General features: G+C 34.7%; 3 protein-coding genes across 5 annotated transcripts; 2 read left to right on the top strand and 1 right to left on the bottom strand.

Annotated features, from left to right (window-relative positions):
* The first annotated feature begins 1,800 nt into the window (after positions 1-1,800).
* On the top strand, positions 1,801-4,867 carry LOC114380013 (serine/threonine-protein kinase SRK2A-like). Of its 2 annotated transcripts, XM_028338896.1 has the most exons (9): positions 1,801-2,267; positions 2,407-2,481; positions 2,577-2,678; positions 3,003-3,056; positions 3,157-3,249; positions 3,333-3,425; positions 3,852-3,956; positions 4,040-4,138; positions 4,314-4,867. In XM_028338896.1, the coding sequence occupies exons 1-9, from the start codon at positions 2,148-2,150 to the stop codon at positions 4,650-4,652; spliced, it is 1,080 nt and encodes a 359-aa protein (XP_028194697.1). In that variant the 5' UTR covers positions 1,801-2,147; the 3' UTR covers positions 4,653-4,867. The 2 variants fall into 2 exon arrangements, with proteins under 2 accessions (XP_028194697.1, XP_028194698.1); XM_028338897.1 differs by lacking the exon at positions 1,801-2,267 and having other exon boundaries at positions 2,569-2,678.
* A 908-nt stretch (positions 4,868-5,775) lies between these two features.
* On the bottom strand, positions 5,776-10,471 carry LOC114380012 (thiamine biosynthetic bifunctional enzyme TH1, chloroplastic-like). Its single transcript, XM_028338895.1, has 8 exons — positions 10,197-10,471; positions 10,031-10,106; positions 9,867-9,942; positions 9,462-9,596; positions 8,283-8,347; positions 7,993-8,120; positions 7,578-7,831; positions 5,776-6,568 (listed from the first exon to the last, which is right to left on the bottom strand). Exons 1-8 carry the CDS (start codon positions 10,452-10,454, stop codon positions 6,058-6,060), a joined length of 1,503 nt encoding a protein of 500 aa, XP_028194696.1. The 5' UTR covers positions 10,455-10,471; the 3' UTR covers positions 5,776-6,057.
* Positions 10,472-15,536: 5,065 nt separating this feature from the next.
* Positions 15,537-23,265, top strand: LOC114380494 (ATP-dependent DNA helicase Q-like 4A). Of its 2 annotated transcripts, XM_028339581.1 has the most exons (25): positions 15,539-15,808; positions 15,897-15,934; positions 16,015-16,164; positions 16,602-16,659; positions 17,002-17,454; positions 17,541-17,671; positions 17,884-18,253; positions 18,323-18,454; positions 18,611-18,697; positions 18,796-18,923; positions 19,043-19,163; positions 19,250-19,401; positions 19,473-19,608; positions 19,911-20,034; positions 20,106-20,176; positions 20,260-20,328; positions 20,495-20,623; positions 20,711-20,869; positions 20,994-21,074; positions 21,187-21,348; positions 21,517-21,569; positions 21,799-21,928; positions 22,011-22,105; positions 22,314-22,391; positions 22,464-23,265. In XM_028339581.1, exons 2-25 carry the CDS (start codon positions 15,924-15,926, stop codon positions 22,840-22,842), a joined length of 3,459 nt encoding a protein of 1,152 aa, XP_028195382.1. In that variant the 5' UTR covers positions 15,539-15,808; positions 15,897-15,923; the 3' UTR covers positions 22,843-23,265. The 2 variants fall into 2 exon arrangements, 1 of the variants encoding a protein (XP_028195382.1); XR_003659759.1 differs by lacking the exon at positions 22,464-23,265 and having other exon boundaries at positions 15,537-15,808; positions 22,021-22,105; positions 22,314-22,393.
* Positions 23,266-27,327: the final 4,062 nt, after the last annotated feature.

Below are 27,327 nucleotides of genomic sequence, written 5' to 3' on the forward strand. Positions count from 1 at the left end.
GGTTAAGAAAATAGTTCTAAATAATAATAATAGCTTTATCTTAACTGAACTACTAAAATAGAAACATAACCAAAAATGGAAGAAATATGAATCGTGAAAGGCAGTAAAATTACACCATTGTACGACATACATATAATGAGATGGGAGAAACTAAAAAGGGGAAACAAAAGGGCTGCCTCCTACTCCAAGGCCCAAATAAAAGAGGTGACTTAGTTAGTAAGCAAGAAGTCAAAAAATGAAGGTGAATATAATGATGATGCACACGCATAGAAATGTCATTTTCTGTTCTAAACTTCTAATCATGTGATTTAGAAAAAATGAATGAATTTTGGAGTGAGGGACAAGGAAATTCCAGAAGCTGAGAAAATGCTAAAAACTGAGAGGTGAAATGATGAGGCACGATGGACTTCATTTATGGAATGAATTAGTTTCACCTCCACATTAGGCTAAAGAACCTCATGAAGAGATTTTCTTTCAAAAAAATCTTTTACACCCAACACTTATTTCGTAAAACTTATATTTTTAATAATCCGTATGAATCATAGATTAGAAATTTGTATATTTATTAACAGAGATAATTTTAAAAAATTTAAAAAAGTATTGGGTGTAAAAAAGAAAATCCCCCTCATGACTCGTACAACTTCATTTTTGCGGCTCATGCAAATCCACTCTCCACTTGCTGCCGGTGTTTATGTTCACTTTTCTATGCTTCTCTCATTTTCTATTCTATTTTAGTACCTAACACACATGCGTGTACTATCTTTTTTTTATTTAATTTCAAACCATATTTTGTGTGATTTATATCGTACAATGATGCGATAATGCACACTATAACTGTTTTCTTATAAATAAATAAAAAGTGGTCGTAAATAAAATGAAATTCATGACCAAAACAATACGTGTTACATGCATGTTTGGAGTTCAAGTTAAAAGAACTCAAAAGTATTTTCTTTCTAATAATTGTTTGGATAAAAGTTGGAAAAGTACATTTACAAATCTTAAAACACAATTTCAAATTCCAATACACAAAATGAATAAGAAAGAAATTATTATTTCGGGAGTAAAAATATTTTTGAATTTCCCCGATTGAAAGTAACATGTATTTTTTCCTTCTTCATTTGTTGTATTGAAATTCATAAGAATACATTTCCAATTTTTATCTAATCATGCCTTGCAATGTGCATCACAAGTTTGCTCGATTCATCATTGGATGGTCAAACGACAATAAGGTGATGAACCAAAACATAGCAGAGGAACAATAAGCTCTATTAGAATCCTAAGTGCATTTCCCTTTATGCCCCTTGGAAGGTAGACCCTTCATACGATCCTTCTACCTTTGTAATTTTTCCATAAGAAGGAACTGACAACACAAGTTCTTGAGAAACAACAACATTGGGCACAACCTCAATAAAACAATGTCAAATCGTTAAATACATCGATAGAGATGAAGAAAAGATGTTGCAAAGAAAAGCATTGCTCATTAGTCAAGGAGTATAAGGGTTGAACAAGAAAACTATCGCACATTTTGACTCTAATATTGCATATGAAAATACTGAGTCCGAGTCTGAGTGCTGAACAATTTTTCATTAATACTTTTATTAAACAATGTGACGATTAATTAACAACTTCAATACAGTATTATGGTTAATGGGTAATTTTTTTTTCAACCAAAGGATCTATTGTGACATTATTTTGGACGATAATGGTAAAATCTGAGTGAGATTAATTTGAAAAGGATGAGTGAAAAGAGATGCTGATAGATAGATAGATAGCATATTCATATTCTGTATTCTGTAGTACTACTGCGCTACGCTACGCTACGCTACGCACACACAAATAACAATTCCTTTGTCTCTTTCTCTTTTCTCTTTTCTCTTTCTTCCTGCGTTAAAGTTGCAACTCCTCTGTTCCTTCAATTGTTCAAATCCCGAAATTATCATTAACCTTGCTGCAAATTGCGCACACGATTCTTTGCTTTCCTTCGAAACTCTCCCAAATCCCACTCTCTCTCTCTCTCTCTCTCATAAATTCGCCACCTTTTATTTTGCGTAACTGCTCTGCACCTTAGTCTTCTCTCTCCATTCTCCAACTCCATTTCTTCGATCTGGAGCTCTCCGCTTTCAAAGCTGTCAAATTTCCGATTCGGGATGGACAAATACGAGCTCGTCAAGGATATAGGATCTGGGAATTTCGGTGTGGCCAGGCTCATGCGTCACAAAGACACCAAGGAGCTTGTTGCCATGAAATACATTGAACGGGGTCACAAGGTTAGCTTCACTTTCACTCTAATCCTTTTTTTAAATTCATGTTCTTGTCAATTATTTATAATCCAAACACGATTCATGTTTAGATAGCACATGTATTGTCATGTTTTGTTTTTTGAATTGATTGATTGGTGTTTTCCAGATTGATGAGAATGTTGCGAGGGAAATCATAAACCATAGAAGTCTTCGGCACCCTAATATTATTCGGTTCAAGGAGGTCTGTACTCTGTTCATATGATATGATCTTCTTGTTGTGCCTGAGCCTGAGAGTGTCATGTTTAGGTTGTTTAATATGTGATTTCAGTTTTGCAGGTGGTTCTGACTCCAACACATCTGGGTATTGTTATGGAGTATGCAGCTGGTGGAGAGCTCTTTGAGAGGATTTGCAGTGCTGGAAGATTCAGCGAAGATGAGGTCATTTTTCAAATAAAATTATGCAAGAGTTTCCAAATTACAATGTTCTTAACTGATTTTTTATGTAAGAACCTCTGTAGAAAATGAAATGACATTGTATCTCAAACAAATGCTACTTGTTAAAATAACTGAAGTAGCCAATTTTAGCTATTAAAAATTTCGAGGCTTAACTACAATTCATTTGAGAAGTTGTTCTTTTTCCACTTTCCCACTTATTAGAGGCATAGAGCTGTTTTTCTTTTTTTCCCCACTTCATTCTTAGAACCAAGTGCTGGGGGATTCTAAGTTTGATTCTCATTCTTGTAATCTCCTCTACATTTCCAGGCTCGATATTTCTTCCAGCAGCTCATCTCAGGAGTTAGCTACTGTCATTCCATGGTGAATAGAATAATTATATTGAGAGTGGATTGTTCTGATGGTAATTTGTTTTTTTGCTTCCTTTGTGGTTGTTTTCTTTGTAATTTTCCTTCTTTTGCAGCAAATCTGCCATCGAGACTTGAAGCTGGAGAACACCTTATTGGATGGCAGCCCTGCCCCACGGCTCAAAATTTGTGATTTTGGTTATTCTAAGGTTCAATTATGGAGTGATATCAACACCGATTGCTTTAATAAATTATTAATTAGTTTTGCTTCTGATAACCTTTTATTTTCCAGTCATCTCTGCTTCATTCTAGGCCTAAGTCAACGGTGGGAACCCCAGCCTACATTGCACCAGAGGTTCTTTCACGTAGAGAATATGATGGAAAGGTAATTTTATTTCTATCATGGTATAAGATTAAGAATGTCTTGGAATGGTTCAACACATGCAGGGATTTCTCATAGGATGATAATAATTTCTTTTGGCACAAGGTCTTTAAGCAATATAGTTATGCATGATGTGTCACATGTAATTAATATATGTGAAATTGTGCATTATGCGCAATGATTTGATGTGCCCAAATTTAACTAGCCAAATAATATGGAAAAAATAGTATGTGTGAATTCGGTAGTTTACAATGCAAAATCTGCAGCACAGGTGTTGGCCATGGATAGATTAAATCTTTCTTGAATGAGTTTTCTGTGTATGGTACATCAATGATGTTCATTTTCTAGTTCTTCTATGCTGTTTTCTGTGTATGATATATCAATGATGTTCATTTTCTAGTTCTTCTATGCTGTTTTGTTTCTGTTCAGTTAGCAGATGTATGGTCCTGTGGAGTGACTCTTTATGTAATGCTGGTGGGAGCATACCCATTTGAAGACCAAGACGATCCCAAAAATTTCAGGAAAACCATCAATGTACTTTTTGAGTAGTTTTTTCCGTCTCGGTTGATTAATTTATAAACTGTGCATACTTTCTGACTTTTAACATTCTTATACAGCGAATTATGGCTGTTCAATACAAGATCCCAGACTATGTTCACATATCTCAAGACTGTAGACATCTTCTATCTCGCATTTTTGTGGCAAATCCAGCTAGGGTATGTACATACTACCTGCACATGATATCACTAGAAGCTAGCTCATAATCGTTCAACAATTTCATAATCATATTTTTGTTTTGTAGTGGTTTTTTCAGTCATTTGCTAAGTTTCAGACATGTCCTCTAATGGAGTGTAGTGCTAAATTGTCATTCTATATTGTGATTTACTGCAGAGAATCACCATTAAGGAAATCAAGTCCCATCCATGGTTTTTAAAGAACTTGCCCAGGGAATTAACAGAAGTAGCTCAAGCTGCCTACTACAGAAAAGAAAACCCAACCTTTTCTCTTCAGAGTATAGAGGGCATCATGAATATTGTTGAGGAGGCCAAGACTCCACCTCCAGCATCCAGGTCAATTGGAGGATTTGGCTGGGGAGGGGAAGAAGAAGAGGATGAAACAAAAGAAGAGGAGGATGAAACAAAAGAAGAAGCAGTGACCGAGGCTGAAGAAGATGAGTACGAAAAGAGAGTCAAGGAAGCACAGGCAAGTGGGGAATTTCATGTCAGTTAAAAAGTGTTTATTCTTAGATAGAGCAATAGATTCTTGGTTTCCTTTGCACTTGGCTAAGTTCTACTAAGGTGAGTGTGTTGTGCTCGTATGTATAAAATTTAGGTTTTCCACATGGGACATTTAGTTTGATAAATGACTGTACATTTTTTTAAGGTTGTGTTTGGTTGTTAATTATGATCATATTATAAGTATTAACCTGACCTTTTTGCTCTCTATCCCACTCTTCTCCCTATTTATCTCGCAGTAGGGATTTAGGGACATATGCTTCTCTTTGGAGGTCAAAATGCTTGGTATAGTGTCTTCTTGTATCCGTTTCCTTTCCCTTTGGTTTAGTTTTAAGGCCTAAAAGAGTTTCCTTGTGTTAAGTCTGGTTTTATGACTATGCTAGTAGTGATGCCTGTTTCAGTTCGTAGCTATCTGTTTCTCAGCTATGACTTGACGTCGTGGAAAGCAAAATATAGTTTAGTTCAACATAACCTTTTAGCATAACAAACTGTTTTATTTGTATGATATTTAGTTATTTACCAAAGTACCCAACTCTGAAGTTTCTAATTTGAATGCAAGTGAAAAGGGTCAGTGTTGTTGTACCGATAGGAATCTTATAGACAAAGCTCGCAAGTCCCAAGTCCCCATTCGAATAGAGAGGGAAAAAAGAGAAAAAAAATAGACAATTGACAAGGGTGTTAACAAGTCTGAGCTAAAGGACATTTTATTTTACGTTTTGTTTTGTTCGTAAAAAGCAAAAGTGTTTTTTGACATTTAGCTAAAAAAATTGTTTTTTTTTCCCGGTCAATATTCTATTTAGTTAACGTTTTAGAGAAATTATGAAGTAGCAAGAAACTATTACACATCTATGATTCCAATTAATCTTTATGTAACATGTATTCAAAACTTTCAATTTATGAAAAAAAAAAGAATAATATTCAATTACGGTCTTGTAAAAATTAGTAGAAACTATGATTCTCTTAAATCACTAATAACTTTTTAATATTCGGATTCGAAGGCATTATATCATTGGTAAAAGGCAGGTTTGAAAATTGTCTGATTGATTATTTTAAGGCTTTCCCAACATCTATGCTACTGCTAGCACTGTTAAAAAAGAACAAAATGCAAAGCAGAATAATTTTCCCGAACAATCATTCTATGTAAATCAGCAGGTACGAACATTCAACATAGGCAAATGAATGAGCCTCCAAATGTTTTGTTCTGCCCTAGTATCGAGCAATGCATAAATTACTTTATTGGTATTTTGTAAGTTCAGCACGGCGCCGTAAAGAATATGCAGTTGTATATTTCCATCCTAGGTGAAAGCAACTACAACTGTTGCAATCACTTCCTTGACTAGAAAGAACTTAAGCAAAATTGCTCCCACATTCTGGTATATCCATTGTATCAATAATGCTGCCTAACTTACTAATGCGTGCAGGTTTCTTGTCTCAGTCAAAATACATTCCCTGCCAAATAGAGCAGAAACGACAGCAACCCCATTGAGATTTGGTACACCAAGTTCCATGACTTCACGTGCATTTGACAGACCAATGCCACCAATCGCAACCACAGGCAGTTTAGAGGCCAGACATATTTCCTTCAAGCCTTCTAAGCCTATAGTACGATTGTTTGCCTTTGTATTAGTGGGATAAACACCACCACAACCAATGTAATCAGCACCATCAATCCATGCTTGGTGGGCTTGTTCAGGCGTCTTGCATGATACACCAATTATCTTTTCAGGACCAAGGAGAGTTCTAGCAAGACGTGCAGGCACGTCAGACTGACCAACATGAACACCATCAGCATCACAAGCAAGGGCCACATCTATACGATCATTTATAAGTAAAGGTACTCCATAGGAATGGCATATTTTGAGGCATTCTTTGGCAGCTTCAAGAAAATCCCGTGTCTCAGCATCCTTCTCCCTGAAAAATCAGAGACGTAAATCAGGATAAAATAATTCGTGCCTGTTGAAATTGTGGAGATTTAGGTATTGACTGAGGAAAATGAGAGAATAGGGACTGAATATTCTGTTGTGTTTCTAAGTGATCCAGAAGACAAAGCATTACTCTCCATTTTATATGTGTAGTAGACTTTCAATCCTGATTAAGTAATAAAACAAGATATTTTGAATGTTCTACATTTATTGTAACAATGCCTGCGCTTAAGTCCTTCTAGGAAGTAAAAATCAAGCATGCATCATCATACACTTCAAATAAAGTGACAAAACAAACATTTCTAAATTCAATTAATATTAGTAATCACAGACAAATAATGATCAAGCAATCGTTGAGTCAAGGGGGTCTAGCTCAGTTGGTTGAGTAGGACGCACGAGTGATTATATACCTCCTGACACTGTCTTCGGATAAAAAAAAAATCAAACAATCATTGATCTCAGGATTCACTTTATGAATTGGTATTTGGTAGTTAAGGCACAACAGGAATTATTGTCTCAGCAGAATGCTTTTCTTTGGAGGATAGCCTAATATCACTTCAGTTATGATACCATATCGGTTTTCATGGAAGGCACAATGTTAGATAGCCAGCCAGAGACGTTTAGGTTAAGTAACAGGTTAAGCTGAGCTGAGATATGACCAAAGAAATGTAGTAGACAGATTTTGGTGGTGATAAAATCATCTGAATGAGATTAGTTGATTTCAAACAGTTAAAGGCAGCACCACAAGAAAGTTTGCAAGACAAACTTCAACAAGACCTGCATGTGGTAACGCAGCTTAAACTGTCATGATATAAATATCAAGTGGAATATAGCATATACTTTGCAGACCTGTATTTGATTGCACGTACAAGAGATGAGAAATCTGAAACCATAGAGAATTATATCCGCTATGAAATACTGATGGCAAGAATCTCAGATATTCTATAACATGTATAGGATAGTACAAAAAAAGTAAAACATTGTTTGAAGAAACAAACCTTATTTGAACAATGGTAGCACCTCCTTCTACAGCAGCCTTAACAGCTTCAGCAATAGAACGGTCCCACTTCCTATTCATAGCCGAATCCGTTACAGCATATAACAGCAAGTCATTTGGATTGAACCTATTCTGCCTATAAGAACTCTGATTGATCTTAAGTGCCAAAAAATGGTCAAAAGGGCCTTGAGCTCCATTTCCAATTGTCATGTCTCTACTATAATCCAAGGCGGCCTGAATAAAATGTTTAGCTGTCTGCCAGAATCCAAATATGTAAAAAGTATTACAACTATACCATAATCCATCTTCCAATCTCTTTTATTTATAGAGAGGAAAAAGAAGGGAGTAAATCACAGGCATTGCCCAATGAGACCCTTCAATATTAATATGAATTCAATTGAGATAGTTGAACAAACCTTAACTGCAGAAAGCATTGATGAACCCTTTGCCAGCTCTGCTGCTATGCAGGATGCCAAGGTACAACCAGTACCATGACTATTGCGAGTATTTACACGCGGAGAACACAGCTCATAGAAATCCTCACCTGCAAAACTCAAGACCTAGAAATGGAGTTCATTTTTAACAAAGATTTGGACATTCATTAGCAAAAAGTAAAGGAAAGAGGTTATGTCTCATAGATTTTGTTGAATTTTTTTTTTTTTGGGGGGGGGGCATTGTGTCTCAGAATTAAAGACTTGAATCTCACCATCAAAGAATACATCAATAGCATCTAACGAATTAGGGAGGTCACCACCCTTGACAAGTACATTCCTGCAAATGAAAATTAATAATCAGTAAAAGCACAATACTTTGAAGTTGAAGTTTTTTTATATTTATTATTCTGACCTCTATCCATGAATTGTAACTCTCTTATATATATACAACAACATCACAATTTTCTGCTAATAGAAAGCAGGCAAAGCAATTGTTGGGCATCATTACTTTAGGGAAACAATTTAATAATCTACTTTGTGTGGGTCAATATAAACATCGGTATGATAAGCACAGAATGTATTCTCAATTCCAAAAGTACTACTAAGGCCCTCAAGGCCATAGTAAATATTCAATTAAAGAAACACTTCATTTCCATAGATTATCAAACTTCACTAGAAGTGATTTGCATGAGATATGTATAAATACAGTATGTTCTTTTGGAAAAAAATTGCTAGAAGTCTGAGTCCATGTTCTGGATATTGTATCAAGCTATCGGCAATTAGATATAATCAGTATCAAGAGTATATTTTCACCCAAGTTTCTAGGGAAAGTCTGAAGAAAATTAAGAAGAAAAAAAATGAAGGCTATGCAATTTTACCACAATACAGGCAAATATTTTTACAAATAAATATGTCATGTGAATTTCAACTTCAGCAGAAAGTGTATATCATACAATTTCACCTATGTTCTTCTGATTTTAGAAGCTCATTTCACTATATAGTTCTAATATCTATGTAAAAGTAATTTGCTAAATAGTACCCATTTGGAAGTATGACTTTAGTAAGGCACGTTTCTCCTTCAAGGAAATTCAGTAAAGGGAGGAATATACCAATTTATCATTGTTAACAGATTGATTTTTCAGTACTGCTTTTGCAATTACTGATATTATTTCCTTATAGTTTGAACTTCTTCAAAAATATAAAATGAAATTTTAAAAGGTCCATGAGTCATATTGTAAAGTTCAAGCTTTACCAAACTAGAAGTTTAAGGTTGGAAGTCTACTACTCGTGCAGCTAAGTTCTGCTAAAGGAAAAAACTTATATTTGATATTAATATAAGTTTCTTAAAGCATAGACAAATAACTATGAGTAAAACAGTAAGAGACAAAAAATAGTTTTAAAACATGATTTAGTTAGACTGGAAGAACCAAATATATTAAACAGCAACAAACCTAGGACCCAAATCATGTATCAATTTGGCAGCAGTATGCATGTCAGAAACTGATTTCAGTGGCACACCACCAAGTAAAACTGATGCCTCTTTTATATTTGGGGTTACAATGTCAGTCATGGGAAGCAGCTCCTCCCTGCACTCAGAATCCAATAAATGAGAGGAGCCAATTTTCTACAGTTTTATTAATAAATCTGAATTTTGAAATAATTTTAGAAGCAGTAACAAAGATGAAAATAAAATTGAATTTTGAATATATCTTTGTTTTAAAGTTATCCACCAATAACTATTAAAAAAAAAAACAATAGACATCATTTGAATCTAGATCCTGTTGTGAAGACTGAAAATATGAATAATGCTTTCATGTGAAACAGATACAGAACAGTTAAAGTTCATAAGCACATACAGAAATCCAGCAAGAACGGAAGGACCAACAAGTACATCCCCACTGGTAGATATCATGACAGGATCAACCACAAGAGCTGCCTTCAGCAAAGACAGAGAGCATAGAAGTCACTCCAATTGCAATTAAATACTAGATAGGGAATTGATTTTTGTACAAGTGAATACCTTTTATGGGAAATTTCCTAAGGGTCTGAGAAAGGACCTTGACTATATTAAGAGAGGGCAGCATGCCAGTTTTGACCTAGAGTCATAGCAACACAACAACATTAGCAATCCATGAAGATGCTGGAAAATAATAAGTGTTGCAGAGACAGTGATTAGTTAGACTTACGACATGAACATGCATATCAGAGAGCACAGAATGCAACTGGTCTGCAACAAAATCCTCAGGTAGAATGTTGAGTCCCTGAACCCCAGCAGTGTTCTGAGCAGTTACAGCAGTAATGACAGTGGAACAGTAGACACGGCGAGCCCCACAAGTCTTAAGGTCAGCTTGGATTCCAGCACCACCTCCAGAATCAGACCCAGCAACACTCAGCACGTGTGGGATTTTCATATCTGCTTCTGCTTGCAGTACCCTTACACTCATTAGATTCTTTGGATGAACTGAATTCCAAAATGGGAACCTCTGTTGAATATATACTTTAGTTGTGTAACCGCATAATATTTTAATTTTCAATTTTTAAAATAAGATTTAGTAGATAAGTTGGTTTTCATTTAGGAGTAAGTCAGTTTTAATGGATTAGCCTAGTCGATAAGTGATTCCTATCTTTAAGGAAAATATTCTGTTTTGCTAATATCTTGTTATCTAATTAGTTTATCTTTTGTTATTGATTGTATCACTGTTGAGAACAATTTGAATTAGAATAGAATAATTCTATTTCCTCCACATACGTATTGTTTCTCTTCTCTCCTCTGCTTTTTATAATTTTCTCCATAAAACCAACAATTGGTATCATAGCCTTATTCTTACGGGATCTCTACCATGGAAGGTGAAGCAAGTTTTTCCCACATAACTCTTCCAATCTTTGAGGGAAAGAATTATGATTTTTGGGAAGTGAAAATGCAATCCTACATGGAGTCTTTGGATTTGTGGGATGTTGTGGAAAAGGATTATGAATTATATCCGCTGCCTGAAAATCCCACCATGCCCCAAATTAAAAATCACAAGGAAAGAAAGGTGAAGAAGGCAAAGGCGAGATCATGTTTGTTCACTGGTGTTTCACAAATGATATTCATCAGAATCATGACTCTTAAATCACCCAAAGCAATTTGGAATTATCTAAAAGAGGAATACGCTGAAGATGATAGAATACGAAACATGCAAGTACTGAATTTAAGGAGGGAATTTGAGCTTCAAAGGATGGAAGAGTCAGATACAATCAAAGAATACCCAAACAACTTGTTGGGTATTGCCAACAAGATAAAGTTGTTAGGAAGTGATTTTGTTGATTCGAGAATTGTAGAGAAAATTTTGGTAACGATGTCGGAGAGGTATGAAGCATCTATAGCTTCATTGGAGAACACAAAGAATCTGTCGAAAATCGCATTGGCAGAAGTGCTACATGCCCTGCAAGCTCAAGAGCAACGAAGGTTGATGAGGCAAGATCGTGTTGTCGAAGGTGCTTTGCCCGCCAAACATCATGAAGTTGATGAAAGCAAAAAGGATTTTTTCAAGAAAAATCAATCAGCAAGCAGCGAAAATAGTGCAAACAACCAAAACATAGGTAAGGATAAAAAGAAAAATTATTCACCTTGTCAGCATTGCGGAAAATTGGGTCACCCACCATACAAATGTTGGAAACGGCCAGACGCAAAGTGCAACAAGTGCAATCAGCTTGGACACGAAGCTATAATTTGTAAAAGCAAATTTCAGCAGCAAGAAACCAATGCCCAAGTTGTTGAGCAGGAGGAAGAAGATTATATTTTTGCTGTAGCATGCTATTCGATGAGGAGTAGTTCTAAATGTTGGTTGATTGATAGTGATTGTACGAACCACATGACATATGATAAGACTCTATTCAAGGATTTGAAGTCAACTAATGTCTCAAAGGTCAGAATTGGGAATGGTGGCTATATTCCAGTAAAAGGAAAAGGAACTATTGTAATTTCAACATGTTCAGGTATTAAATTAATATCAGATGTTCTTTATGTACCTAACATTGACCAAAACTTGCTAAGTGTAGGTCAGTTGATTAAAAAGGGATTTAAAGTGTCCTTTGAACATCAACATTGCTTTATTTATGACATTGTTGGCCGGGAAGTTCTAAGGGTTAAAATGAAAGGTAAAACCTTCTCATTTGATCCAGCAGAGGAGGAGCATACAACCTATTTCACTCAAGTCACACCCACGAAACTCTGGCACAAGAGACTTGATCATTGTCATCTTGAAAGAATGCTAAACATGAAAAAAAGGAAATATGCAAAAGAAAATTTGAAGAAGTTTCAAATGGAGGAATGCAAATCTGTTAACACACCAATGAATCAAAAGGAGAAGTTCAACAAGGAACAAGGTGTTGATAACATTGATGAATGATATTATGGGAGCTTGATTGGATGTCTAATGTATCTCACTACAACAAGGCCAAACATTCTATTTTCTCAAAAGAACAAAACTGGAATTTTTGTTAACAATCAAGTAGCCATTGCTATTGCAAACAATCTCGTGTGTCATGGGAAGACTAAACATTTCAATATCAAGGTCTATTATTTGATAAAGATGCAACAAAGTGGAGAAGTGAACTTAATTTACTGCAAGTCTAAAGATCAACTAGCTGACATGTTTACAAAGCCATTACCTATCAACAAACTTGAACTCAAAGAATTGAAGTTTGCCGTTCCAAAAGTAAGGAGGAGTGTTGAAGATATACTTTTGTAACTGCATAATATTTTATTTTTCAGTTTTTAAAACAAGATTTAGTAAATAAGTTGGTTTCCTATATTTTAGGAGTAAGTTAGTTTTAATGGATTAGTCTAGTCAATAAGTGGTTTCTATCTTTAAGGAGCAAGTTAGTTTTAATATTCTATTTTGCTAATATCTTGTTATCTAATTAGTTTATCTTTTGCTATTTATTGTATCACTGCTGAGAACAATTTGAATTAGAATAGAATGATTCTATTTCCTCCACATACATATTGTCTCTCTTCTCTCCTCTGTTTTTTATAATTTCCTCCAGAAAACCAACAACCTCATAAACGCTGCTGCCTGCCATGGGATAGAGACAAACACAGAACAATAACGTGTTAACAAGGAACACATGTTTCATACACCGACGAGTTATGAACTATCTATCTAAAATAAAAATCTTATCTTGTGTTGTTCAATGATTCTGGGTTTGTTGTTGTTGAGTGATATGATTCCTTACTTACTTACCTGAGGCTGAGCACCACAACACATACACATACACAACAGCTGAGACGCCATTAGCTTCAGTCCTCATAACACAATTAATAATCTTCTAACTTATATCTATTCATCCAGCAAATTTGCCCTTTTCATTCATTTGACATAACATTCATCACAGGATTAATTTTTGTTTCGATGGATGCGCGAAAGTTACAACACTGAGATAAAATACAGTACTGTAGATGATAGTATTTTTTTTAGGGGATAAAGAAATACAAATTCATTTATATTAAATTCATTTTAGTCGTACAGTGTATTAAATTTAGAAAAAGTTGTTGTTTTTTTCCTTCTAGATTTCACCTAATTATACTATGGAGTACATTTGATTGGCCAAGAAATAAGAGACTAAACAACATAGATATTTATCTAACATAAAAAAAATGACTAAGGGATAATACAAAATAAAAAATGATAGACGAGACAAATGCTCAAAAACTTGTAATTCACTAAATTTTGTATAACCTTTTGTTTTGTGTCTAACAGAAATAAATTTCCAATAACTTTTCATTATGTTACATTTTTTTTCCATATGCGTCTTTTTCTCTCAACTTTTCTCTCCAAACGTTGTATCTTGACTGTCGGCGAGGGCTGCTTTGGATGTTAGCATAGGCACCTTGGTCGCCAACGAGGGTTGTATAGATTGTTGTTGTTTCTTTTTTGCTCATTATTTCTTTCTTTTCATTGTTAATTTATTTAAATATTTTCATCGTTGTCTTCTTCCTTCTAGTTCAATTCTGGAGAGGCAACGTTGTGTTGCCATGTTGCTGCCACCATCATCGTGACCTGATGGCACCCTCACGCCGTCAAGCCCTATGCTAGAGGCCACGCCTCCTCTGTGGAGGTGTCTCTCCTTTTGTTGCTTTGTCAAAGTACTGCTAATACACATAAGGGTTTATAGTAAAATTTATATTATTTTGTCAAGTACATAAATACATCAAACAAAATACAATACAAAATTACTTATAATGTGCATTAACCTATAATACAAAAAGTTGTCTTATGTCTCAGTTATTAGTTCAATGTTATTCTGTCGTGTAGGATAACAAAACATAATTTGGACTTATTTGAGAGTTTTTGGATTCTATGGTCTTTTGTGTGTTTTTAGAAAGATAGAGAAACAAAATAAGACCATAAAATATATGTTTTATTTTTATAGGACTAAATTAATATAAATTTTTTTATAAGTATCAAAATAATACTTTTCAAATTTTATAAAAAAAATAAAGTGTAAACAGGTGAAATCTCAAAATTTATTTTTCTAAAATTTTATATTGTTAACAGCTAATTTGTTAAAAAAGTGGAAATAAGACGGCATTAAAATATTTCCAATAACTAAACCTTATTGTTAGCTAGGTAGAATTAGATGAATCCTCCAAACAAACAAAAATGTTGAATTGAAGCAAGAAAAAAATAATGTTCAAACAAACAGGGACCAAAAAGTTCAAAATATAATTTTTAAATATATTTATTATATAAAAATGTAAAAAATATTAATGTATCAGAAAAATGTAAAATATTTAATAATTTTGAAATATAATTTAAATCATTTAATACTTTTTTAAATATATTTAAAGTGTTTAATAGATTGAATTTAATATTTTAATACACATACTCGTAAACACACAATAAAATATTGTTAAATAAATTATTTTTTTGGACAAAAACTCTAATAATTGTATACTCACAAGCTCAAAATGCATTTTCCCCCAAAAAAATACCATTTCATATGAAAATAAGTAATCCAATCAAATTTACACTGCATACCAAACCACATATATATTGGTTGCTCTCTCTCTCTCTATAGCATATTGGCTGCTCTCTTAGTAATATTGTTCTTGGAAATTATGAAATTGAAATACAAAAAAAAGAAAAGCAATCTTCTATTTAATGATTTGAGTAATTACTAAATATGGTATATATTTTTTAAGTGAAGTTAATAAATTTAATTATAGTGAACATTCTCAATTAAGGAAAAAATTCTTAAAAATTACAAAAAGATATATTAAAAATATGTTGATAACGGTTTTTTTATAAAATATTTTTATTTTTTCATTTCTTTAATAATTTTATAAAGACACTTGTTAACCTTTTTTTTTTCAATTTTACTATCTTATATAAATTATTTAAATTAAATTATCTAAATTTCTAATTACGTACTCAAACCTAAATGGTATGTTTAATTAAACGAAAATAAAATACAGAAAAAAGAATAATAATTTCAAAAAAAAAAAATTAAATTTTTTCTCCCTTCCCTCATCTTTTCTTCACCGCGCAAAATCTCAAACTTTCCGCGCAAAATCTCAAACTTTCCTCATCTGAATCCGAATGATCTAAATTTCTCGTAATCTAAGATAAGTTTTTGCAGAGAGAGAGAGAGAGAGAGAAAGATGGAATGAAAAATCCCGCCAATGCTTGGTTGCAGTAGCATTTGGAAGAAGAGAACCCTCTTTCATTCTGTTTCAATCCAATCGTCGCAATAATCACTTTTTTCTAGGGTTTGCTTTCCTATCGCATTTCTCTTCTGAAATTAAGCTAAGGTATGGTATGGTATGGTATGCCAACGCTTTTTCTCATTTTTCTGTATAACATCGTATCGCTGAAACTGAAAGAATTCTGAATCTGCAGGGAATATGTTGTTTGGTTGGTACTGAAATGAGGCATGGGTAATGTAATGTTCCTTATTTTTTTGTTTCCATCACTGTGCTTCATCGTTAGTCTCTAATAAGGTTTTGAATGTTCACAGTGAAGCCAATTCGGGCCAGGGTCCCAAGGTCAATTTGTTGCAGCATGCCAATGCTCTTGAGAATTTCTCCTCCCAAGCCAAATTTTTGAGCTCCACTTTTCTGTTTTCTGTCCCACCTAAGAAGCCACACCACGAACAACCAAACCCCGGGTATGCTTCAACAACAATTACCCGATTTTAGTCTTTGTTCTATTGCTAGTTAGTTGAGTTTCATGTCTATAGTTCCTAGACAATGGGATTTAAGCTTTTGCATATAATGATTAGGCATCATATTTGTGCACAGTATGGGCATTTCTTTCTGTCATCTGTCTAAAGTTTCATTTACTTCTATAGGCAATTATTGCTTTGCTAACACAGGAGTATAAGTAGTATAATGTGTTTCAGTTCAAAGTTACCGTTTTTGGATTATGAATTTTTACTCCACTTTTTGCTAGTCAGTGCAGAGATAATTTCTGAAAGGATTTTCATTTTTCTGTTTCTTCTGTCAACTGTGACTGTGCGCTATTACTGTGGAACTTGGTATACCAGATTAATATCTGGATTTCAGCATCCTATTAACTTGCTCTCTAATGCATTCGTTCTTTCAGGTTTGTATTTCGACGAAGTGAAACTATTCAAGGTTCACAGAGAGTACAGGTCGAGAAGGTATACTAGTATAAATGTTATATGAGCGTGAGTAGTTTTATTACATGTTATCACTTTGTTCTCTTTGGTTAACATTTTTATTGTTTATTGGGATGATGTTTCCCTTCCATGTTATTGATACACATGTTTTCTTTGAAATCAATATATTTTCTCTGATAATCTATATGCAGGATTCAGTCTAACTTGCATTCTATCTGTCAAGGTTTTTGTCCCTTATAATCATATAGATCAACCTGAACTTGGCATTTATTTCCCTATCTTTTGGTTGTGAATCAATGCAAATGTTCTTACTCAAGACTTCCATAATTTTTCTATGACTTCTGTTGAAACAATTCCCAACAGGCTTTGGCTGCTCATTCAAGTCTACAAAATTCTAGTAGGAACTATGTCCAACCAGGAAAAACTCAGGTTACTCCTCAGCTTCATGAAGATAGGAGAACAACTTCCTTCCATGGAGGCTATGAGAATGGCAACCATAGATGTCCTGATGTTGCTGCAACTCCAATTGTTAACAATCATAATTCTCGGGGTTTGGATGGTTCGGTAAACAATCATACTAATTACACAGGCCAAATCAACAAGTCTTCCAACTGCATGGCTGTAGATATTGATGATGATGATTCTCTCTTTAAGAACATTGATGTTGACCAAATTGTTGAGGACTATTGCACTCCCAAACCATCAATATCCAAGCTTCCTCCTATAACACCAACTGCCGATAAAGATAATTTTGCTAGACAGGGGGATGATGTTTTGCCACCGGAACTGTGTTTAGATTGCGTGCATGGGTACATGGTATTTTGTTCAGACATTTTGATCTTTCACAAGTTATCCATGTTTATTTGTCAGATTGATATGCCTAATCCTAAAACTGGATGCAGTTAGGGTTTTGCCCTGAAGCAGCTAGCCATTTGCAGGATATGAAGGATAATCTAATTGCAATCTTTAATGAGCTGCTTGACAATGGTGAAAACCTCAATTCTACACAGATAGCAAAGCTTCGCCATGATAGGTTTGCATTTCTCTTGGAATTTATCCTGTTTATAACATTTTCGTTATATACCACATACAATCCAAGGAAAAAGCTCAAAGGCTTCATCATGGATTTTTTATATATATATATAGTTATGCTGAATCATTACACTTCAAAAACAAATGTTACAGCATATTCCTTTTAAATTGAATAGCATTTGAGTTGAAAATAAAAGTTGTTGCTAATGCTAGGTCACAGCTCAATAAGCAAATTCAGCAGCTTGAAAAATATATTCATTCTGGTAATCTTAATGAGGAAAGGCAAAAGTCACATTTTTCTGCATCCACGGCACCACCTACATCTTTTGTGTATGAAACACCTCAGCAAACTGTCCTCTGTAATGGATCTAAGAGATATGATACTGAGGCTTATATGGGTAATGGGACATATGGGTCGTCGTTCCAGTCTCTTCCACCTTTTTCTGTAGATAATTGTAGCATGCCATCAGGTTCCGTGGGGAGGGAAGTGTTCATCCCAAAGATTATTGAAGTTAATTACATTGAAGGTTCTGGAGACAAACGCTGGAGCAGCTACGATTTTTCTTGGACAAAAGAGTTAGAGGTATTTAACTGAATTATTGTCAGTTTCCAGTGAATGTAACTCATCTTTATAACTTTTTCTTACTTTTAGGTTAATAATAAAAAAGTATTTGGAAATCACTCATTTCGCCCCAATCAAAGAGAGATCATTAATGCCTCAATGAGTGGATGCGATGTTTTTGTTCTGATGCCCACTGGTGGTGGAAAGAGTCTGACATATCAGGTAATATGATCTTTCAAGAGACCTTTTTTGAGTTATGGCCTTTTCCCTTTCTAATTTACATGTAGACTGTAGATAATGTTTAATTGGTTAGTGATTGATTTGCCTATATTTTACTAATATTGCGACCTTTCAACTTTGGATTGTCTTATCATGCAGTTACCAGCTCTTATTCATCCCGGTATAACATTAGTAATTTCTCCCCTTGTGTCCCTTATTCAAGATCAAATAATGCACCTATTGCAGGTTTTGCTGATTCTGTAACTAGTATGCTTTCTTTGTATGCCATGTGTTTTTCTGATAGATAGACATATGCTTATCAGCTCCTGTTGGCTTGTATACAGGCAAATATACCGGCTGCTTACTTAAGTGCCAATATGGAATGGACTGAACAGCAGGACATCCTCCGAGAACTTAATTCTGATTATTGTAAATACAAGTTATTATATGTTACACCTGAAAAGGTTGCCAGGTGAGTTTCATTTTATAGCTGTTCTACTCTTTGAAACATTTTTACTTGACATGCATTTTTTAACTTAATAACCATATTCTTCTTTTTCCATAATGCTATTGCTTTTACTTTGACTGCAGAAGTGATAATCTTCTGCGACACTTGGACAATTTACATTTTCGTGAATTGCTTGCAAGGATCGTAATTGATGAGGCTCACTGTGTGAGCCAATGGGGGCATGATTTTAGACCAGATTATCAGGTTGGAGCTTTTGTACCCTTCAAATTCATGCAAATCACATGATAATATATTTCTTAAATTTTAATTGCTGCTGTTAATTTTCCCAGGGACTTGGTATATTGAAACAGAAATTCCCAAATACTCCTGTTTTAGCATTAACAGCTACAGCAACAGCTAGTGTAAACGAAGATGTCGTACAAGCACTTGGTCTTGTTAACTGCATCATTTTTCGGCAAAGTTTTAATCGCCCAAACTTAAGGTGTGTTATACGAAGATTGACTTCTTACTAAACCTTCAACAGATAAATCATGCTCATTTTGAACATTGCAGGTATTCTGTTATCCCCAAGACCAAAAAGTGTTTAGAGGACATTGACAAATTCATTAGGGAGAATCATTTTGATGAATGTGGCATTGTCTATTGTCTTTCACGAATGGACTGTGAAAAGGTAGCTGAAAAATTACAGGTTAGTTCTTCTCAATAGTCATTACTTTATATTTGTATATTTGACTAGAAAGTATGATGTGATGAATTGGCTGTGTTTTTCTAGCTTGCTCTTGCTTTTTTTTTTCTTTTTTCATTATGGTTCGTGTTTGTGTTATGTTTTGCTGTTTCTGCATGATAATATGGGTATCTGATAAAAACATAAGTGCATTCCCATGACCTTCCTGCACATGGAGCCCGGTTTTCACAAGCTTCTTTTTTTTTTTAATGAAAAAAACTGTGGAAGTTGACATCTATTTTTTGGCTTGTGAATTCATTGTTCAGGAATGTGGGCATAAATGTGCATTTTATCATGGTAGCATGGATCCTGTTCAGCGTGCCTCTGTTCAAAAGCAGTGGAGCAAAGATGAGATCAATATAATTTGTGCTACTGTGGCATTTGGAATGGGTATATTTACTCGCTACTGCTTACTGCATTGATTAATTAAATGGGATCATATTTTAAAGTTGGTATTTCAGGTATCAACAAACCTGATGTCCGCTTTGTAATCCATCATTCCCTCCCAAAATCTATTGAAGGCTATCATCAGGTACCGACAGAACATAAAAATGTGTTAGAAATATAGGTTTTGCTTCTGTTGGCTTACATGTATGCTATATATTTTCCTTTCAGGAATGTGGACGAGCTGGTAGAGATGGTCAACATTCATCCTGTGTATTATATTATACCTACAGTGATTATGTTAGTATCAGTTACAACCTTTTTACTTCTTGAATATTAATTTATGTTTCTTGAAACTAAGTTAGCATTCATATTACTGGGAAATCATATGAAACAAGTGATGATTGAGATCCTACCTCCTTACCTCCTTTTATTGTTTATATCTAATTGCATCTCATATTTACAGATACGAGTTAAGCATATGTTAAGCCAAGGAGCAATAGAGCAAAGTTCCATGACATCTGGATACAACCGTTCAAATATGATAAATTCAGGAAGGATACTAGAAACAAATACTGAAAACCTTGTGCGAATGGTAATTTTATTTTTAAAAGAACTGAGATTCTATATTTTCTTTAAAAAATGTATTATATTACTAACTCTTTCTCTGGAACTGTCTCAGGTTAGTTATTGTGAAAATGATGTTGATTGTCGGCGCCTTCTGCAGCTTGCTCATTTTGGGGAGAAGTTCAATTCTTCAACTTGTCTGAAAACATGTGATAATTGCTTGAAGATCACAAGTTTCATTGAAAAGGATGTCACAGAGATTGCAAAGCAATTGGTTTGGGAGCAATTTCTATACATATATTTTTTTCATCCCTCCACTTATTGAATTTCTTTTAGTTTGTAATATTGAGTCCTCTCGTTCTCAGTTTCAAGTACTTTTTTTGTTGTCTTATGCTTAGGTTGAACTTGTTAAGCTAACAGGACAGAGGTTCTCATCATCTCATATATTAGAAGTGTATCGTGGTTCCTTAAGCCAAATGGTATGTCAATAAACATTTACTTGTTTTCTTTGTTTTTCATTCTTTGCAATATGTTGTCATTCTTAATAGCCATTAATTATCTTCTTCGTCATGTTTTTAATGCCAAAATAAGGTCAAGAAACACCGGCATGAGAGTGTGAGCCTTCATGGTGCTGGAAAGCATCTAGCTAAGGGTGAGGCTTCCCGCATATTGCATCATCTTGTTGTGGAGGATTTTCTTTGGGAGGAAGTAAAAAAAAGTGATTTTTATGGATCAGTATCATCAATATTGAAGGTATCAGCAACTCAAAAGTTGTATACTGCAATTTTAATTTTATCCACAGGTTTAATATTTGTTCATTGTGCTTTAGAATTTAAATGAGTGATATAGCTTCCTATGTTACTTTACATAATTAGATTCTAATGACTGTAAGTTTTCTAATGCATTGAATTGTTTTTTCAGGTAAATGAGCCCAAGATCCATAATCTGTTTGCTGGGCAGAGAATTATATTGAGGTTTGTCGATCTCATTAAGCTGTTTCTTGCTTAAATTTATGAATTAGAAGGGCTAATTTGTTCATTGGTTGAACAACTTTCCATGAGAGTTCCTTGTTTTGCATGCGAGTGCTTTTATAGATATGATTTCACTTGAATACGTCTCAATCTTCTCTGGCCTCAAGTTCACAATACATTTGTGTTTTTTTTCTGTTCATATTCTACTCAGTGGAATTTTTACCCTTTGTAGATTCCCATCCTTGGTAAAGGCATCAAAACCAGGGAAATCTGATGCAACTCCAGCTAAGGGTTCTCTGACTTCTGGAAAGCTGAATGTTATGCAAATTGACCCTCCTTCACCTCAAACTGAAGTGGATGATGTAAAAGATGGGTTATTTTTCAGTTTGCTTTTTGAATTTTCTAACTGTTTTTTTAATTATATTTAAGACAAATCTACTTCAGATTCTTTCAGCTAAGTTATACAATGCCCTGCGGTTGTTGAGGAAAAGTCTTGTTACAGAAGCTGGAGACGGTGTCATGCCTCACCACATATTTGGGTAAGTTATTTGACATTTTCGTTCTTGTTATTCAAGTAACAATTTCTCCATGTAGGATTCATGTACTCTTTGTTGTTTCGGATTCTAAAGAATGCAACTGAAAAATAAAATTTGCATGATAAATCCATTTATGCTTTATTACACGATATGATATATGTGTGCTATACCCTCATGATAAAAGCATCTGATAAGTTATGTTTCTATTTAGTAATGCTACGTTGCTTCTGATAAGCAAGAGAGTGCCGAGAAGAAAAGAAGAACTCCTTGATATCAATGGCATTGGCAAGTAAGTTCATTCTGGGAATAGCCGTGTCCTGGTTAGTGAACCAGCATTAATTAACGTTTTGGTTTAACACAGGGCTAAGGTAAGCAAGTATGGGGATCAGTTACTAGAAAGCATTGAAAAAACCATAAATGAACATTACAAGTTGGACAAAGTCAGTAGCGGCAGCAAAGGAAGTTCAGATTCTACCAAAAAGAGACGACTGTCAAATGGAAATCCAGATGCAAATGCTGAGGATGATGACGCCCCCACCAAAAGTACAGGTCGTTCAAAGAAAAGGATGGTAAAGAGACAAAACAGAAAAGCTGTAATATATGATTCTCCAGAGGAAGATTATTTTCAAGGATGCCCTGATGAAGACCTAGATTTTGACATCATAGAAATTGATGCATTAGATCAAGTGACTTGTAAAAATGCTGCAGGAAGAGTACTACCTCAATGGACAGCATCTTGAAATGATATATGACGATCATATTATGTCATGCCCCTTCAGAATATGTATGTTGTCATGGTAGGACTTTTGGTGTATCAAACTTGTAGTTATTTATCGTTGTTGAAAGAACTTTGTTCAAACGGACGAGTGGAAGATGACTACTATATATACGCAGATCAACGAAAAAAGCTCTGGATTACTTGTATTCTACCACCATCATTGTTGTCCAGTCTAACTATTAAGGTGAAAATGTATGAAAAACTTTAACACTTTTATGTGTAAAGAATAGAAGAATTATTAAGGTGACATTCAACTGGTCAATATCAGTATATGTCAATGTATAACTTTGAAAATAGTTTTGTATTTTGTTTGTAAGGGTTGTTAACCTGTGCTAACAACACCCATTTTGTAATGAATATCTACTGTAAGGGTTGTTAGCTTTCACTAAGAGTGTCCATTATGTGTTAGTCAGTAATTTAGGGAGTATAAGGGTTTGTCTAATTGCACCTCAATAGGATCAGTTAATTAGCTTTTTGTTAGAGTTAGTTATAGTTAGTTCTGTTGTATAGAGGTCTATAAATACCTAGATTGTAACTACCTCTAACTAATTTTTCAAATCAATAAAATCAGCTTTGTTCTTTTTTTCTTTGTTTTTTTCTATTTTTCCTTTAGTTTATTGAAAATGGTATCTGAGCCATTTTTTTGTAATCATTGTGTTTCTTCAAGGTCTTGTTCTGTGCTTTCACGGCTTCCGTTCAGTTAAATCTCATTTTTCAGTCGTTCCCTAACTCTATTGTAGAGAAGCTTGATGATTTGAATTATCTTTGGTGACAACACGTTGAACCAGTGATCAAATCACACAAGTTGTAGCGATTTGTTATTAATCCGGTCATTCCGCCTCGTTATCTCGTCAAGGATGATCGCATTGTTGATTGCGTCAATCTAGAGTATGAAACTTGGGAAGTTCAAGACCAATTGCTTCTTATTTGACTGCAATCTACGCTTTCTAAGACCATTCCTATCAGGTTTGGGACAAAATCCATGAATATTTCAGTCTTCACACTAAGTCTTATGCGCGTCAACTCCGCACAACGATGCGTGCAGTCACTCTTGATGGAAAATCGATTGATGAATATTTGCGCAAGATCAAAGGATACGTAGATGAACTGGCTGGTGTAGGTGTTCTTGTTCGTCATGAGGAGTATATTGATACGCTCCTTGAAGAATTACCGTCTGATTATGCACCGATAATCTTTGTCATTGAGAGTAAGAAGCACACTTCGTCAATTGCAGAAATCGAAGCTCTTCTCTATGGTCATGAAACCAGACTTACATGATACAATCGAGATGCTCAATTGATTAGTTCTGTGTCATTGAACGACACCCAGGGTTACGCGTAACCAAACACTTACAAAAGCAGTAATTCTGGTGGCTCTCAAGGCTCGTATGGTTGTGGCGATGGTCGTGGTACCTTTTCTGATCGAAATTTTGTACGTGGTAGTGGTGGTTCTAGTAGAGGCTGTGGAGGTGGCCAGATTGCCCATTTTCAATGCCAAATCTATCTTAAGTATGGACACACTACTAATGTTTGTCATTTCAGAATTGATATCAGTTTTCAATCACATGAGTCCTTAACCTTTTCTTGATCCCACCACGTTGCAATCTATCCCCTATTCTATTAGTTCAACCAGATCCTCCAATACTTAGGTTAATCTCAATGCTAAGTCCACTGTTCCTGGTCCCAGCCAACCCAATGCCAAACTCACAAACTCCTCCTCTCATGGTAATGGTGCATCTGGCTCCACCTGGATACCAGATTTTGGAGCCAGTTTTCATGTTACTGGCTCCTTAGTTTTTGTTTCTCCTAATGATACTGCCATAACCTTTCAGCTTAATAAATTGTTACATGTTCCTTCAATCTCGAAAAACCTGTTAAGTGTGAGTCAATTTGCTAAAGACAACTCTATTTTCTTTGAGTTTCACCCTCATTTATGTCTTGTGAAATCTCAGGAGACCAATAAAATTCTCCTACAAGGAGTGGTTGGTTCTTATGGACTCTATTCTTTTCACAACCTCAAGCTTCAAGGCAATCCTTCTCTACTAATGTCCACTTTTGCATCTGTTCCAAATGTCGAGTTTCCTACTTTAGCTGCTACTGGCAATAATACCTCTAATATTGTTTCAAATTTTGATGTTACCTTTTCCAATAGTGCTAATCTTTGGCATGCTAGGTTAGGACATCTTAATGATCATGTAATGAAAATTGTTCTCAAACAGTGTAATATTTCTCAACTAAATAAAAACATCACAGAGTTTTGTTCTTCTTGTTGTATGGGTAAAACTCATAGGTTGCCCTCTCATAGTTCAATTTCTGTTTATTTACCTTTAGAACTCATTTTCACTGACCTATGGGGACCCTCCCATGTTACCTCTTATGTTGGTTATACATATTATGTTTCCTTCATTTATGCTTTCTCTAGATATACATGGATATTTCCTATAAAGTCCAAGGCTGAAACCATTTTTGTTTTTCAAAACTTCAAGTCAATGGTTGAGTTACAACTTAACACCAAAGTCAAGAGTATTCAATCAAATTGGGGAGGTGAATATAGACCTTTCTCTAGTCATCTAGCCTCTTTTAGTATTTCTCATAGACTTATTTGTCTCGACACTCATCACCAAAATGGTGTGGTTGAGAGAAAACATAAACACATAGTTGATTTGGGTTTAACCTTGGTGCATCATGCTTCTTTACCCTTGCAATTTTAGGATTATGCCTTTACTACAATTGTTTATCTAATTAACAGGCTTCCCACTACTTCTCTCAAGTTTGTTGTTCCATTTGTTACTTTGTTTAATAAAGAGTCCGATTATCATTTTCTTAGAACTTTTAGGTGTGCCTGTTTTCCTTTACTAAGGCCATATCATACACACAAGCTCAATTTTCGATCTCAAGAGTGTTTGTTTTTGGGTTATTCCTTATCTCACAAGGGTTACAAATGCTTGTCATCCTTTGGTAGAATTTACATATCTAAGGATGTTCTATTTAATGAGTTGAGATTTCCCTATGATGGTCTTTTTTCTTCTTCCTCTAATTCCACAAAAAAAAATTTGATTCTTATTTTAGCTTAAGTCCTAACCTTTCTCCACCTTTTGTTGCCTCTATTCCCCAGACATCTCAAGCATCACTTGTTAATTCAAGCTTTGCTCTTCTTGTTCCTCTAGGTTTTTCACCCTTATCTGCTCATTCCCCATCACTACTATTTTTGTACCTTGTCCTTCCACTTATTCTGCATCCATCTTTGTTCAACCTCAACATTATGAGTCTATTAACCCTTCTTCATCTGCTTCAGAGTCTATGTCTATACCAATTCTATCCCAGTCAATACTCACCCTATGCAAACAAGGTCTAAATCTGGTATTCACAATCCTAGACTACACCCTTCACTTTTTCTCACTCATTTTGAGCCTAAAACTGCGAAACAAGCTCTAGCAAACAAAGATTGACTCACTGCTATGCAATAGGAGTATGATGCCTTGCTGAAAAATCATACTTAGTATCATTACCTCCTAACAGACAGGCCATTGGTTGTAAATGGGTTGACAGGGTCAAGGAAAATGTTGATGAATCAATTAATAGGTTCAAAGCAAGATTGCTAGCTAATGGGTTTCATCAAGTTCATGGTTTTGATTTTCATGAAACTTTTTCTCCTATGATCAAGCCTGTAACTATTTGAATTATTCTTACTCTTGCTTTATCCTATGGATGGAAATTGTTCCAACTTGATGTGAATAATGCCTTTTTAAATGGTACTCTTGAAGAAACTGTTTTTATGATACAATTTCCTGATTTTGAAGATGCAGACAAGTCACTGGTCTGCAAGCTAAATAAAGTTATATATGGGTTAAGATAAACACCAAGGCAATGGTTTGACAGACTCAAGTCTACTCTGTTACAGTTTGGTTGTGTTGGTAGCAAGAGTGATTCTTCCTTATTTATCTATCAGCATCAAATGGATGTTGTTTATCTGTTGGTATATGTGGATGATATAATTCTCACAGCTAACTCAGCCACTCTGATTCAGCAGCTCACAACAAATTAAATACTGCTTTTTCTCTTAAACAACTTGGTCATCTAGATTACTTATTGGGTTTGGAAATCAAATATTTGTCCAACATTGCTATCTTAATGACCCAGAGTAAATACATTCAAGATTTTCTTCACAAAACTCACATGGTTGAAGCTCATTCAATTTCTTCTCCCATGGTTTCTAACTACAAGTTGTCTAAACATGGTGTTCATGTTTTTCATGATCCTTCTCTCTATAGGTCTGTAGTTGGTGCATTACAATATGTTATTCTCACTAGACCTGAAATCAATTTTGATGTCAATAAGGTTTACCAATTTATGATTGCTCCTTTGGATTCTCACTGAACAATGGTGAAAAGGATTCTGAGATATCTTAAAGGTACTCTGTTTCATGGTCTGCTCTTGCAGCCTGCTTC

Source organism: Glycine soja, chromosome 12, assembly GCF_004193775.1.
Source record: "Glycine soja cultivar W05 chromosome 12, ASM419377v2, whole genome shotgun sequence".
In the NCBI taxonomy this organism is placed as follows: Eukaryota; Viridiplantae; Streptophyta; class Magnoliopsida; order Fabales; family Fabaceae; genus Glycine; species Glycine soja.

What these genes read in the sequence shown, in the direction of transcription:
- LOC114380013 (XM_028338896.1), top strand. Translation starts at nt 2,148, where the DNA reads ATGGACAAATACGAGCTCGTCAAGGATATAGGATCTGGGAATTTCGGT. An exon ending in TTAGCTACTGTCATTCCATG is followed by an intron (nt 3,057 to 3,156) that starts GTGAATAGAATA and finishes CTTCTTTTGCAG; the next exon opens with CAAATCTGCCATCGAGACTT. An exon ending in GTGATTTTGGTTATTCTAAG is followed by an intron (nt 3,250 to 3,332) that starts GTTCAATTATGG and finishes TTTATTTTCCAG; the next exon opens with TCATCTCTGCTTCATTCTAG.
- LOC114380012 (XM_028338895.1), bottom strand. Translation starts at nt 10,454, where the DNA reads ATGAGTGTAAGGGTACTGCAAGCAGAAGCAGATATGAAAATCCCACAC. An exon ending in CTGATATGCATGTTCATGTC is followed by an intron (nt 10,107 to 10,196) that starts GTAAGTCTAACT and finishes CTATGACTCTAG; the next exon opens with GTCAAAACTGGCATGCTGCC. An exon ending in CAATGCTTTCTGCAGTTAAG is followed by an intron (nt 7,832 to 7,992) that starts GTTTGTTCAACT and finishes GGATTCTGGCAG; the next exon opens with ACAGCTAAACATTTTATTCA.
- LOC114380494 (XM_028339581.1), top strand. An exon ending in GCAAAGCTTCGCCATGATAG is followed by an intron (nt 17,672 to 17,883) that starts GTTTGCATTTCT and finishes TGCTAATGCTAG; the next exon opens with GTCACAGCTCAATAAGCAAA. An exon ending in TACTGTGGCATTTGGAATGG is followed by an intron (nt 20,035 to 20,105) that starts GTATATTTACTC and finishes TTGGTATTTCAG; the next exon opens with GTATCAACAAACCTGATGTC.